At 45.8% G+C, this 14,333-nt stretch overlaps 1 protein-coding gene across 32 annotated transcripts in view; it reads left to right on the forward strand.

The window, feature by feature from the left end:
* MYO9A (myosin IXA) overlaps positions 1-14,333 on the forward strand; it is a 281,572-nt gene that overhangs the window by 240,299 nt on the left and 26,940 nt on the right. For all 32 annotated transcript variants that reach the window (XM_089310956.1, XM_089310963.1, XM_089310972.1 and 29 more), the window contains 5 exons: positions 1,426-1,537; positions 5,562-5,623; positions 10,037-10,229; positions 12,682-12,810; positions 13,529-13,634. In XM_089310956.1, the coding sequence (XP_089167082.1) occupies positions 1,426-1,537; positions 5,562-5,623; positions 10,037-10,229; positions 12,682-12,810; positions 13,529-13,634 (602 nt within the window). The remainder of the gene's footprint in view (positions 1-1,425; positions 1,538-5,561; positions 5,624-10,036; positions 10,230-12,681; positions 12,811-13,528; positions 13,635-14,333) is intronic.

The raw sequence follows: 14,333 nt of genomic DNA on the forward strand, positions 1-14,333 counted from the left end.
ACTTACTTAAGGTATACTAAGCTGATCTTCTGTATATTAAGATAATCGAAAATGAATCTTGATGTGAATGGAAGGGGAGAGGGAGTGGGAAAGGGGAGGGTTGTGGGTGGGAGGGACGGTATGGGGTGGGAAGCCATTGTAACACATGAGTCGTACTTTGGAAATTTATATTCATTAAATAAAAGATTAAAAAAAAAAAAGAAAGTAAATTAATAAATAAGTAAACTTTAAACAAAAATGAAATGTTTAGAAACTGCCAGACTGTTTTTCTTAAGTGGCTTTAGCATTTTGCAGTCCCACGCAGTGTCTGAGGTGCAGGGGTCCTTTCTCTCGGTGCCACTGTTCTGTGGGTGTGAAGCGGTACCTCATCATTGTGTTAATTTGATACATTTTAAAATGTATTTTCCTTTACATATTGGCCATTTGTATTTCTTCTGTGGTGAGCTGTTTAATATTTGTCTATCCTTTGAATTGAGCTTATTGTTGAATTATAAGATTTCTTTGTATGTTCTGCATACAAGTCCTTCATCAGATATATGATTTGCAAATATGTTCTCCAAGTCTATGACTTATTTTTTTTCTCAATGATGTCTTTAGAATTTATGTTTTAATGAAGTCTACAATAATAGATTTTAATGTCTCAGAGCATGAATAGTTAGTTCATTGGTATGGGTGTTAATTTCACATTTTAATTAGCATTTAAATTACCTTCTGTATAGTTTTGGTGTGATATCGTTTCTGAACTACTAACATATTCCTCCATTTTCCACTTTTCTTCTCTGTGAAGCTGGTTTTCTCCATGTGTTCAAACTAAACTGCATGCTGCGAGGGACAGCATGTAGAAGTGGGTATGAGAACCTGAGTTTCTCTTACTAAATCAGACATTAAAGGGATTAACACAGATGTAAAACAATACCCCTTTTGTCACTAATTTTTTTTTTGCTTTAAAGACATTTGGTTTTCATTGAAATGTCATTTTGTTCATATGTAATATGTTTAACGTTATTAATTTTAAGTGAATTAACAAATTCTGTGAATCATTTTCAGTTTTATTTTCTACTACAGTAAATATTGGTTAGATATGTATGTAGAAATTCTTCCATCATTAATTTTCAAGAGTATATAAAATTCCCAAGGGTAAAAAGCAGATTTGAGAACTACTGATTTTGATTTGAGTGCTGATTCAGAGTTACATGAGACAGCTGTTACGTGCTTAGTACATATTAGTTGATCATGTTGCTTTTTGAAAGCAGGGACCATGTACTTTATTTTTGTTAAGTTCTCAGAATATCATAATTCTCCCCCTGGTAATGAGTGCCTAGTGAAGACTCTGCATGGGATTGAAGTGTTTCCCACTGGCTGACTATGTTAGGGCAGTGTTTCCTGTGTTGGCTTGCATGTAAACGGCTGAAATTTTTCATTCAGGTGGAGGAGCACAATGGTCACATCTTCAAGGCCACCCAGTATAGCATCCCTACATACTGTGAATACTGTTCTTCTTTGATATGGATAATGGACCGAGCCTCTGTTTGTAAATGTAAGTACAAGAGACCTTGGAAGTATTTGCTTAACTATCTGACATTTCTGTCGTTTCCCTGAGTAGCCTTACAACTTCTTTAACATGAAGGCATAATTCACACTGCCTAATTCTTTAAAAAAAAAAAGTTTATTTTATTTATTTGAAAGAGTTAAAGAGAGATGTAGAGCCAGAGAGAGAGAGAGAGAGAGAGAGGTGTCTTCCATCTGCTGGTTCACTCCCCAATGGGCTGCAACGGCCAGAGCTGAGCTGATGTGAAGCCAGGAGCCAAGAGCTTCCTCCGGGTCTGCCACGCGGGTGCAGGGGACAAGGACTTGGGCCATCTTCTACGGCTTTCCCAGGCCACAGCAGAGAGCTGGATCAGAAGTGGAGCAGCCGGGATTCGCATCAGTACCCCTATGGGATGTTGGTACTGCAGGCCAGGGTGTTAACCTGCTGTGCCACAGCAGCCCCACAATGCCCAATTCTTTAGTTTTGTCTCTCGTAATACTGTCCTTCATCTGTACTCTCTCCAAACCAGATGTCTTGATTTTACTTGATCACTGAGTACGTCAAATGTGCAGCACACTCCATCTTCCCTCTCGTAGTTTACTGTGATTTCACATCCCCACCTTATGTCGCTTCCTTGGAAAATGCTTTCCTGGGCCGGCGCTGCGGCTCACTAGGCTAATCCTCCGCCTAGCGGCGCCGGCACACCGGGTTCTAGTCCCGGTCGGGGCGCCGGATTCTGTCCCGGTTGCCCCTCTTCCAGGCCAGCTCTCTGCTGTGGCCAGGGAGTGCAGTGGAGGATGGCCCAGGTGCTTGGGCCCTGCACCCCATGGGAGACCAGGAAAAGCACCTGGCTCCTGGCTCCTGCCATCGGATCAGCGCGGTGCGCCGGCCGCAGCGTGCCGGCCGCGGCGGCCATTGGAGGGTGAACCAACGGCAAAGGAAGACCTTTCTCTCTCTCTCTCTCACTGTCCACTCTGCCTGTCAAAAAATAAAATTTAAAAAAAAAATGCTTCCCTTACTGTTCTACAATGCTTACTGACCCTGTTTCTCCATCCTCTTACTCAGTTTAGTATTTTTATAGCACTTACCAGCATCCAAAATTACATTAAGCATTCATTTGTTTGCTTTTTTGTTGGTCTGTACCACTACAGTGTAGGCTCTGTAACGTCAGGAAACTTAAGTACCTGCAGATCTTAGGACAGTTCTTGTACAGAATAAGTTTAATAGATTTTTGTTGGGCAAATGGTTAGATAGATAGATTGATCAATCGAACGAATGAACGAACGAACGATGTCTTATGCTATAGCCAAAAAGGTATTTTTTCTAGATTATGTAAATCCTACAATGTAAGTTGAGGGTTGTGTGTAGTTACCTTAATACTTAAGACATTGCTTTGAATGCCTGCCTCCCTTATTGATGTACATGGATTTAAATACTAACTCTGGAGGCCGGCACTGTGGCGTAGTGGCTAAAGCCGCCATCTGCAGTGCAGACATCTCATATGGGCACTGGTTCAAGAGCCGGCTGCTCCACTTCCAATCCAGCTCTGCTATAGCCTGGGAAAGCAGCAGAACATGGTCCAAGTCCTTGGGCCCCTGTACCCATGTGGGAGATGTGGAGGAAGCTCCTGGCTTTTGGCTTTGATCGGCGCAGCTCTGGCCGTTGCTGCCAATTGGAGAGTGAACCAGAAATGGAAGACCTCTCTCTCTCTCTCTCTCTCTCTCTCTCTCTCTCTCTCTCTCTCTCTGCCTCTCCTTCTCTCTCTGCCTCTCCTTCTCTCTCTGCCTCTCCTTCTCTCTCTGCCTCTCCTTCTCTCTGTGTAATCCTGCCTTTCAAATAAATAAATCTTAAAAAAAAAAAAATAAATCCTAACTCTGGCTCTAGTCTCTAGCTTCCTGTTAATATGCACCCTGGGAGGGCAGCAGGTAGCTTAAAATAATTGGGTTTCCACTGTCTACAGGAGAGACCTGGATTGGGTTCCCTCTCCTGGCTCTGACCGGTCCAGTTCTGGATGTTGCAGGCACTTCAGAAATAAACTAGATGGGAGCCCTGTCTATCTTTCCTTCTCTCTGCCTCTCAAATAAATAAATAAATACATTTTAAAGTAAAGTGTAAGTAGGAACTGTTTGTAATGCAGCTTGGTTCTTGCTTACAGTGGGCCTTTAGCTTCTGTTCCAGTTTCTCTGCACATCCACTTAGGTGTTTGAAGTCACTCTGTGGGGTATCGCTGTTAATGGATGACCAGAAATGACTGCAGGAAATCTTAGGAAGATCTGGGTCCAGTGTCATGACAAGGGTAGATGTCATGTGGCTATAAGCAAAGTCACCACCATTCCTGGATGTGTTCACTTGCTCTTTGTTCAAAGCAATTTTCCTTTCATCTTTTTACCAGTGGCCTAAAAAATTATGAGAGTAAAAATGGCAAGTAAATTGAATTTCGCTTGACTGTTTATTGTTAGTCTAATTTTTGTAGTTTCTTCTTTTACTTATACCTGAATCTTTAAAGAATTTGCTTTTTTGACTGAGGTGGGTTTGATTTGATTTATTAATAGGATTAACTAACTTTCTTGTTAATTATCCTGGTGATTTCACCAATGTAATGACATGTCCTCCCTACTTGATCTTGGCTTTGAAACTCTGAAAGTTAGATTTTTTTTTTAAGGATTTTCTTTTTTCTTTTTCTTTTTCTTTTTTTTTTTTTTTTTTTTTTTTTGACAGGCAGAGTGGACAGTGAGAGAGAGAGACAGAGAGAAAGGTCTTCCTTTGCCGTTGGTTCACCCTCCAATGGCCGCCGCGGCCGGCGCACCGCGCTGATCCAATGCCAGGAGCCAGGAGGCAGGTGCTTTTCCTGGTCTCCCATGGGGTGCAGGGCCCAAGCACCTGGGCCATCTTCCACTGCACTCCCGGGCCACAGCAGAGAGCTGGCCTGGAAGAGGGGCAACCGGGACAGAATCCGGCGCCCTGACCGGGACTAGAACCCGGTGTGCCGGCGCCGCAAGGCGGAGGATTAACCTAGTGAGCCGCGGCGCCGGCCAGGATTTTCTTTTTTTATTTGAGAGGTAGAGTTACAGACAATAAGAGGGAGAGACAGAGAGAAAGGTCTTCCATCCACCAGTTAACTCTCCCAGGTGGCAGCGATGGCTGGAGCTGAGCCGATCCAAAGCCAGGAGCCAGGAGCTTCTTCTGGTCTACCATGCTGGTGCAGGGGCCCAAGGACCTGAGCCATCTTCCACTGCTTTCCCAGGCCATAACAGAGAGCTGGACTGGAAAAGGAGCAGCCGGGACTAGAGCCGGCATCCATGCGGGATGGGTGCCTCAGGTGGAGGATCAAGCTACCATGCCACACAGCCGGCCCCTGAGAGTTAGATTCTAGAAGCCGAGGAAAGGATGTTGAGGTGGTGGCCTGCAGGACCAGACCTGCATTAGCGGAGTGGCAGCCAGCCTGCCAGGAATCCTCACTGTGTGCCCCTCCACGCTCACCCTGGGCTGCCACCTCGTTATCTGCCACCCTAAGAGAAATCCTTTTCTCCATCTCATCACCTGATCACAACCAATGCCCTTTGTGTTCCTGGTTTTTCAGAGCTCTGTTCTGGACCTTTCCTGTGTCTGAATGTGCTAGGCTGTTGTTGTTTTTCCTTTCCATTTCAGTAAGAGTGTTTGCCGGGATGCTTTCCTTACCCCTAAGAATACATCATAATGGGTGTTTGTGGCTTATGTACACATATATGTGGGGGAATATGGACACTAATTTGTGAAATCACTAAGATACCCAAGTCATAAATTTAGTCTTGGCTGGAGTTTGGGCAAGGGAGGAAGGGGCATGAGGACTGGAAATCTTAGATATGCTCTTTCATTTCACTTTCACGTTTAAATCCTTTTTAGTTGTTAACACAGCACAAAGGACGTATATGATTTTATAACAGTCTCAGATTTAAAGAGAAAACTGACTTCTGAAATAAAGTTGTAAATCTGGTAAGTTGTTGTCCTCGGTATGCAGAGTCCTAAAAGCCCTGCATTCTCGCCTGTTTTTCAGTGTGTAAATATGCCTGCCATAAGAAGTGCTGTCTGAAAAGCTCAGCCAAGTGCTCTAAGAAGGTGAGGAGACGTCACTGTCAGCAGTCCACAACAGCCCTCGTGTTTTGTGTCCTTTGGAAGGAAGTCAAGTCCTCTTTGATGGTTTTATAGGGCAATGACTTTCAGGCTTTTGACTACAGCTACATTAAGAAATATGTTTTATATTATGACCCAACAGACACACATACACACACATAGGAGGGTGTGTATATATAACTGAATTGATTTTCATGGAACTATTTTACCTTCACTGTAGATGAGCTACTAATACAAGGTACAGTTTGAAAAAATACTGCTTTCAGAGGTTTACAACTTTAGACTTACGTCTTCCTTAAGGAGTTACCCTTCAAGTGGAAGGCTATAATTAAAAAACAAACAACTTGATGAAAGGATGGAAAAAGATATCCCTTGCAAATGGAAATCAGAAACAAATAGGAGTAGCTATTCTCACATCAAACAGACTTTAAAGTAAAAACTGTTAAGAGACAAAGAAGGTCATTATGTAATGATTAAGAAATCAGTTCAGCAGGAAGATGAAACTATAGTAAATGTGTGCACCCAGTGCTAGGTCACTCAGCTATTTAAAACAAATGTTAGTGGATCTAAAGGGAGACATGTGCTCCAATAAATAATAATGGGAGACTTTCGCACGCCATTTTGACCAGCGGACAAGCCAATCAAATAAAAAATCAGCAAAGAAACAACAGAATTAATCCAGCGGGTACAAGGCCTCCCTGTCTCTGCTTCTCTGTAATTCTGCCTTTCAAATAAATAAATAAATCTTAAACAAAAAAGATAAAGAAAAGTGGTATTCCTGTTGCAAATATAAAATAACCTAAGCAAGTTCATGTCTTGACAATGTAAATATTTTTTAAAAGATTTATTTGAGTGGCCAGCTCTGTGGCTTAATGGGTTAAGCTTGCACCTGCAGTGCCAGCATCCCATATGGGCATCGGTTTGTGTCCCAGCTACTCCATTTCCTATCTTGCTCTCTATTGTGGCCTGGGAAAGCAGTAGAAGATGGCCCAAGTGCTTTGGCCCCTGTACTCAAGTAGGATACCTGGAAGAAGCTCCCTGTTCCTGGCTAAAGACCAGGCTAGCTCTGGCTATTGCAGCCATTAGGGGAGTGAACCAGTGGATGGAAGATCTTTCTCTGCCTCTCCCTCTCTCTGTCTGTAACTCTACCTCTTAAATAAATAAATAAATAAATAAATCTTGAATAAAGAAAGATTTATTTGAAAGAGTTACAGAGGGAGACATACAAGTGTGCATGTGCACTCACACACACACACACACACTTAAGGTGCAGCTCCCTGCTGTTGCACCTAGGAAATGCAGCATAGGATGGCCCAGACCTGGGAGCCTTGCCACAGGCTCCTGGCTTCAGCCTGTTCCAGCCCTGGCCCTTGCAACCACTTGGGGAGTGAACGGTGAAGAGAAGATCTCTCTTTCTCTCTCTCTCTCTCTCCCTCCCTCCCTCCCTCCCTCCCTCTCTCTCTCCCTCTCTCCCTCTCTCCCTCTCTCCCTCTCTCCCTCTCCGCCCCCCCCCCCCGTAACTCTACCTTTTAAGGAAATTAAATAAGTAAATCTTTAAAAAAAAAATTATCTGGTGGCTTCTCTTAGTTGATAGAATAAGACCCAAATACTTTTTTTTTAAGATTTGCAGATTCTACTGTATGATGAAAATTATACAAGTGCTACTTAGTAGTTAGTGTCAGTAAGAAATTTAGTTATTTTTGAAAAATCCAAATGCTGGCATTGTCCAGAAACAGTTAACAGGTTTGTGTTATAAAATTAAATGGCTGAGACTTGTTCACTGACAAATTTTGATTTGCATTAATGTTTTACATCCCCAGATTTTTTATTAAAAATGCATACAGAAGAAAATGAAAAAACTGCCAAGACCTGATTTCTGTCACTGGTTTTTCCACTCACAATCATATACTTAGGTATTTTTTTTTACACCCAGGGAAAGAAAACACATCTAATGTGAGGCCAGTGCTGTGGTATAGTGGATAAAGCCACTGCCTGCCCACTGCCTGCATCACCAACATCCCATATGGGTGCCAGTTTGAGTCCTGGCTGCTTGTCGTCTTCTTCCTTTTTTTTTTTTTTTTTTACAGGCAGAGTGGACAGTGAGAGAGAGAGACAGAGAGAAAGGTCTTCCTTTTCCGTCGGTTCACCCTCCAATGGCTGCTACGGCCGGTGCGCTGCACTGATCCAAAGCCAGGAGCCAGGTGCTTCTCCTGGTCTCCCATGCAGGTGCAGGGCCCAAGCACTTGGGCCATCCTCCACTGCACTCCTGGGCCACAGCAGAGAGCTGGCCTGGAAGAGGGGCAACCGGGACAGAATCCGGCGCCCCAACCGGGACTAGAACCCGGTGTGCCGGCGCCGCAGGCGGAGGACTAGCCTAGTGAGCCGCGGCGCCGGCCTTGGCTGCTTGTCTTCTGATCCAGCTCCCTGTTAATATATCTGGGAAAGTAGCAGAGGATGACCTAAGTGCTTGGGCCCCTGCAGCCACATGGGAGAACAGGAAGAAACTCTTGGTATTTAATCAACTCAGCTCTGGCTGTTGTGTCTGTCCATTTGGGGAATGAAAATAAATAAGTAAAATTGTTTTAAAAATTTAATGTTCAGAAAGAAGAGAAAGAAATTTTGAAAATGGAATACTTCCCATTCTAGTAGGTTATATTTTTTTAAAGGATTTTTTTTTTTTTTTTTGAAAAGCGGAGTTAACAGTGAGAGAGAGATCTTCCATCATCTGGTTCACCGCCAGGAGTTTCGCCTGGGTCTGCCACGTGGGTGGCAATGGTCTCAGACACTTGGGCCATCTTCCACTGCCTTCTCTGGTGCACTGGCAGGGAGCTGGATTGGAAGTGCAGTAGCAGGAACTTGAACTGGTGCCCATATGGGATGGCAGCGTTGCAGGCTGTAGCTTAACCTGCTGTGCCATAACCCTAACCCCTGAAGCAGTTTCTTAAAGCATGTTCTCCGTGTATGCGGTATGCTAGCTGGATGATTTTTGGCACAGTTGTTTCATGTTTGGCATGGAAAGCTCATAGCTTGGTGCCTTCAAAGAGGCTAACCAGGGGCTGGGACTGCGGCTGTAGCAAGTTAAGTTGCCTGCAGCACCAGCATCCCATATGGGCACTGCTTTGAGTCCTGGCTGCCCATTTGCAATCGAGCTCCCTGCTGGTGTGCCTGGGAAAGCCATGGAAGATGGTCTGAGTCCTTGGGCCCCTGCACCTACGTGGGAGACCCAGAGGAGGCTCCTGAATCCTGCTTCAGACTGGCCCAGCTCCAGCCGTTGTGGCCCATTTGGGAAGTGAACCAGCAGATGGAAGATGTTTTCCTCTCTCTCTTTCTCCCTCTCCCTCTTCCTCTCTGTAACTCTGCCTTTCAAGTAAAATAAAATTTTTAAAGAAGTACTCACCTTTAAAAAGAAAATTATACAAGAGGACAGCCAAATAGGCCTCATGTGCTTCTCACAAAACACCTGTCACTTCACGCTGGAAGTGCTGATGCGTTCTGAAGTCCTGAGCAGTTTCTCGAAGTTGACACTGAAAAGGAAGTCCATTATTTCACAGACAGCCGTAGTTTGGGCATGTTCTGATGCATTCTCTTCGCCCTTCCAGTAGAGGGCGCACTCTTGCAAGCAGCTTTTGCAGCCAGTTACTTGCTTCCTGGGTGCTTTTCCACCAGTGGCTTTGCGGATGGTCTGCTTTGTATGAGACGTGGGATAAAAGCTCCTTACTCACTCCGCTTCTCCTCTGGTTGGCGTTTGGGAAGCTGAGGTAGCACTGGTGCCACCTGTGGCTGCAAACGCCTGCAGGGACCATTTTTGGCAGGAAAGGAAGCGGTGGTGTGTAGCCACTACCTCCATGCTCTACTCTGGGGGGGGGGGGGGGGGGGAGGGAGGCAGATTTCCAGTTGGAGCAAATTGAAACTGTATCTCAGTTACGCTCATTTAATTATGATTCCCTCCTTCTCACCTAGTTCTTTTTTAAAGATTCATTTATTTGAAAGGCAGAGTTAAAGAGAGAAAGAGACGGAGAGGGGAGGTCTTCTGTCCGCTGATTCCCTCCCCAGATAGCCCTGGTGGCCAGGGCTGGACCAGGCTGGATCTCCCACTTCAGTGCAAGGGCCCAAGCACCTAGGCCACCCTCTGCTGCTTTCCCAGGTGGATTAGGAGGGAACTGGCATGGAAGTGGAGTAGCTGGGACTTGAACCAGTCCCCATACGGGATGCTGGTGCTTTAGGTGGGACTTAACTTGCTACGCCACGACGCTATCCCCCAAACCACCCCTCTCCCCCAGATCTTCTCACTGTCCTCATGGAACTTTATGGAAGTAAAAATTCCTCCTAAAAAATTGGTTAAACATGTTTATAAAGATATTTGAGTGCATTCAGCAACAAAAATTATGTTCCATTTAGTATGATCCAGAACTGTCATCGCGTCAGTTTGGGGTTGAGCTGTCGCGTTTGACCAGTGAAGACCGAGCTGTTCCGTTGGTGGTGGAGAAGCTTATAAACTACATTGAGATGCACGGGCTGTACACGGAAGGCATCTACCGGAAGTCTGGTTCCACTAATAAAATCAAGGAGCTTCGGCAAGGTCTAGATACAGGTAAGACAGTGTCCTGCGAATCAACTGCAAGTGCTTGTGTTAACGTAAGCCCCATCATGCTTTTCACGTTCTCCTTACTAGTTGATTCTTCACCTATAGTCAGTGGTGCTTGTTTGCCATGTCGTGGCTTTCTGAAGCTTCTTTAGTTTTTATGTGGGCAGTTCAGCAAACGTAATGATTTTGTCATTGTTGAAGACATTGTGACACACCTCTTTTAATCTTGTACTGACCAGTAAGATCTTGATACCCTTGCTTTACAAAGAAGGAAATGCAAGATCCAGAGAATCAGTGAGCTGTAGATGCTGCACAACACTGTACCGGTGGCTTCTTAGTAATCCTCACAGCATTTCTATGAGCTGGAAAGTACTGTCCCCTTACAGGAAAGTAGGCCAAGGCTTACGAGTCTTGCCCGAAGTGACCAAACTGGCATTTAATCCCGTATCTTCTGAATTCACAGTGTAAGCTGTTAGTTTTCTGACCCACCTGGCACTCTGGCTGCCGACTAGTGACTTAAACTGATACTTAGTGAACTGAACACATGTTTGTATAGGAGACTGGCCTCAGTCTTGAAGTTTCTATGCAGGGAGCTGACTTTGGTTTCACTCTTTTTTTTTTTTTTTTTTTTTTTTGACAGGCAGAGTGGACAGTGAGAGAGAGAGACAGAGAGAGAAAGGTCTTCCTTTGCCGTTGGATCACCCTCCAATGGCCGCCGCTGCAGCCGGCGCACCGCGCTGATCCGATGGCAGGAGCCAGGATCCAGGTGCTTTTCCTGGTCTCCCATGGGGTGCAGGGCCCAAGCACTTGGGCCATCCTCCACTGCACTCCCTGGCCATAGCAGAGAGCTGGCCTGGAAGAGGGGCAACCGGGACAGAATCCGGCGCCCCAACCGGGACTAGAACCCGGTGTGCCGGCGCCGCAAGGTGGAGGATTAGCCTATTGAGCCACGGCGCCGGCTCTGGTTTCACTCTTAACCTCTTCTGTTTACCACTGTCAGAAAGGAATAGTCCTTTTTTGAACCAAACTTTGATACAAAGCTAGTATTTGTATGGCCTAGAACCTACCCAGAATACTATTTCCTATTAACTGATCTCTGAGAAATGAATTAGCATTGAAGTAACAGAAGATGACCTCAGGCAGGAGGTTCTGCTAACTACAGACCTAGTCAGCTCTGGTTTGTAGGGACTGGAGCAGAGCAAGTGAGTCATTCCAGGGCAATTTCCCAATCTAAGCTGTGCAACTTCCAGGAGTTTGTAAGTGAAACAAGTTATGGCCGGCGCTGTGGCTCGATAGGCTAATCCTCCGCCTTGCAGTGTCGGCACACCGGGTTCTAGTCCCGGTCGGGGCGCCGGATTCTGTCCTAGTTGCCTCTCTCCCAGGCAAGCTCTCTGCTGTGGCCAGGGAGTGCAGTGGAGGATGGCCCAAGTGCTTGGGCCCTGCACCTGCATGGGAGACCAGGAGAAGCACCTGGCTCCTGGCTTCGGATCAGCGCAGTGCGCCGGCCGCAGCGCACTGGCCTTGGCGGCCATTGGAGGGTGAACCAACGGCAAAGGAAGACCTTTCTCTCTGTCTCTCTCTCACTGTCCACTCTGCCTGTCAAAAAAATAAACAGGTTAAAGATGCTCCGTTAGGTTTCCTGAGTTTTCGTGTCGCTGTCCTTTCATCTCTTAAGAACAAGATGACTTAAAGCAGCCTGACTTTCAGAAAATGTCTCTAGGATTTTATCCTTTGTATGTCTCTCTGTCTTTTAAATTTATTTATTTTATTTAAAAGGCAGAGTTACAGAGAAACAGAGAGAGAGAGAGAGAGAGAGAGATTTCCCATTTACTGGTATATTCCCCAGATGACCACAGCAGCCAGGGCTGGGCCAGGCTGGAGTTCCATCTGGATTTCCACGGACATGGATGGCAGAGCCAAAGCACTTGGACCATCTTCCACTACTTTTCCAGGTGCATTAGCAGAGAGCTGGATCAGAATTGGAGCACTCAGGGCTCAAACCAGTGCCCATATGGGATGTGGGCATCCCAAGTGGCAGCTTAATCCATTGCATCACAATACTACCCCTCCCCCTACCGCACCCCAACCCCCACTTACGTGCTCTCTCCCTCTCACCTACTCTTGTCTTCTAAGGCACTTCTCACAAAGTGATCTACAGACCAGTCTAGAGCAAGGTAAAGGCAGAAGCTGAGAGCAAGTACTAAGAAACATTTATAGCAGTTCAGCAGTGCTTCAGCATCAAAACACATGACCTTTTATTTTGCATGTGCTTTAGGCCACAAAAAAATTAGAAAACATTTGCTGTAATAGTAACATGGTTCTAAAGTGGGGAGTTAGAATGTGGAAGAGTTAACACAGTCAGTTTGATTAAGAAACATGAAGGCTTCTTTCAATGAGTAGTTTCTGAAGTGAAGTTTGCATGTTTTATCTTTGTTTTCTAATTCTCTTCTCTAAACAGATGCGGAGAGTGTAAACCTAGATGACTATAACATACATGTCATCGCAAGTGTATTCAAACAATGGCTTCGGGACTTGCCCAATCCACTCATGACTTTTGAACTCTACGAGGAATTTCTTCGAGCTATGGGTGAGCACAGGCTTTCTGGATTGCAGGGAAGGCTCACGTTTGGGGACGAAATGCCTGCCATCTGTAGTGTGGATGATTAAGCCCTCATCCAAGAATTCAGCCTTATAGATCCAAAGGGAAGCTGTGCACAGTCAATAAAATGCTGACACTTTACAACCGTTAAGATGGTAGTGTTCTAGAAGTTCTCTGAGTAAGTCACATGATTGCTTGTCACGATGAGATTGGACAACTAGGGTTTTTAAATGGAGTAGAAGATCAAATAAGAGATACACGGTTTAAATCCTGAGTCTAGGCAAGAACCGTGTGTAGAGCTGGCTTGACCAGTTTTGGTGTGTGTTTTCTCAGTGCTGCAGCTATGTAGGCTGTGAGACAGGCCTGCCTGGAGGATTTAGACATTGTCTGTCTGCTGGCTAATTGTAGTGGGACATCTGTCTGCCACAGAAAGGCTGAGAAACTAGAGTGTCTCTGTCCCCTGCTGCAGTCAGGGGTGACTGGGCCATAAATTAGAACTGAGGAGACTGCTTATAGCACAGAACTCGAGCCAGAGGAGCTCCATGGGAACAGTGGGTTGCTGTCTTCCTGTTGTGCAGGTACAGCTGCCTCTCCTGAAACACTCAGACTCCAGAGCCAGCTTCCCCTGCTCCCTGGCTCTCTCCAGGAGGAGAAAGATGGCACCTGGGAGGGGTACTCAGTCTCACGCTGCTCTTGCTGTTCACAGGCCTTCAGGAGAGGAAGGAGACGATCCGTGGGGTGTATTCTGTGATCGACCAGCTCTCTCGGACTCACCTCAACACACTGGAGCGCCTCATCTTTCACCTGGTCAGGTAACTTCCACGAGCAGGGGTGATGGTGCCTCGTGGATGTTTTAAGTAAATGAGTAGCTCCTGCATGTGGAAAACTGACAGAGACAGTTTGTGTTTTCTCTTTCTTCTGTTTATGAAGTCAGTGCTTCAGACTGGCGGTTAGGATTCATTGGAGCAGGACTGCGTCTCTGTGTCCTTGCTTGAGCCACGTGGTAGCTTCGGCCTCGTGGTGGCACTGTGTGGCTCTGCCTGCTCTCTGCCTCCTGAGCCAGAATGTGTAGCTGAGCACACACCTGCGCCGTGCGTGGTGGGATCGGATTGTGCTCGGGAGCCGACTCAGCAGAGATGCTTTGCTAGCAGCCTCTTCCTCTGTGTGTAAATATCGGCAGTAGTTGGGAAGAAAGCAGTCTTTGTTTTTGGTTAAATATCTTAAAATGATTGTCTGGACGTGCCTCACAGCATCTACCCTGCATTCTTAGACGTGTTTGTCTAGTGGTGTTGGCTGGAGCAGAGCGTCAGGTCCCCTTGGTAAGCTCTCTGACTCAGCCTGCCCCTCAAGCCAGGGACTTTGGGGAAAGGGGGCAAGTCTACGGTGGCTCCCTTAAACTGATGTGGATACCCTTCCATCCTGTACAGCTAATGCCCTGCAGTCCTCACTCTCAACTCTTCTGGCTGCTCTTCTCCATCTTTATCCCTCTTTCACTTGTTTTGGTTTTGTCT

This window comes from Oryctolagus cuniculus, chromosome 12, assembly GCF_051225735.1.
Source record: "Oryctolagus cuniculus isolate XC-2025 breed Fujian yellow rabbit chromosome 12, ASM5122573v1, whole genome shotgun sequence".
In the NCBI taxonomy this organism is placed as follows: domain Eukaryota; kingdom Metazoa; phylum Chordata; class Mammalia; order Lagomorpha; family Leporidae; genus Oryctolagus; species Oryctolagus cuniculus.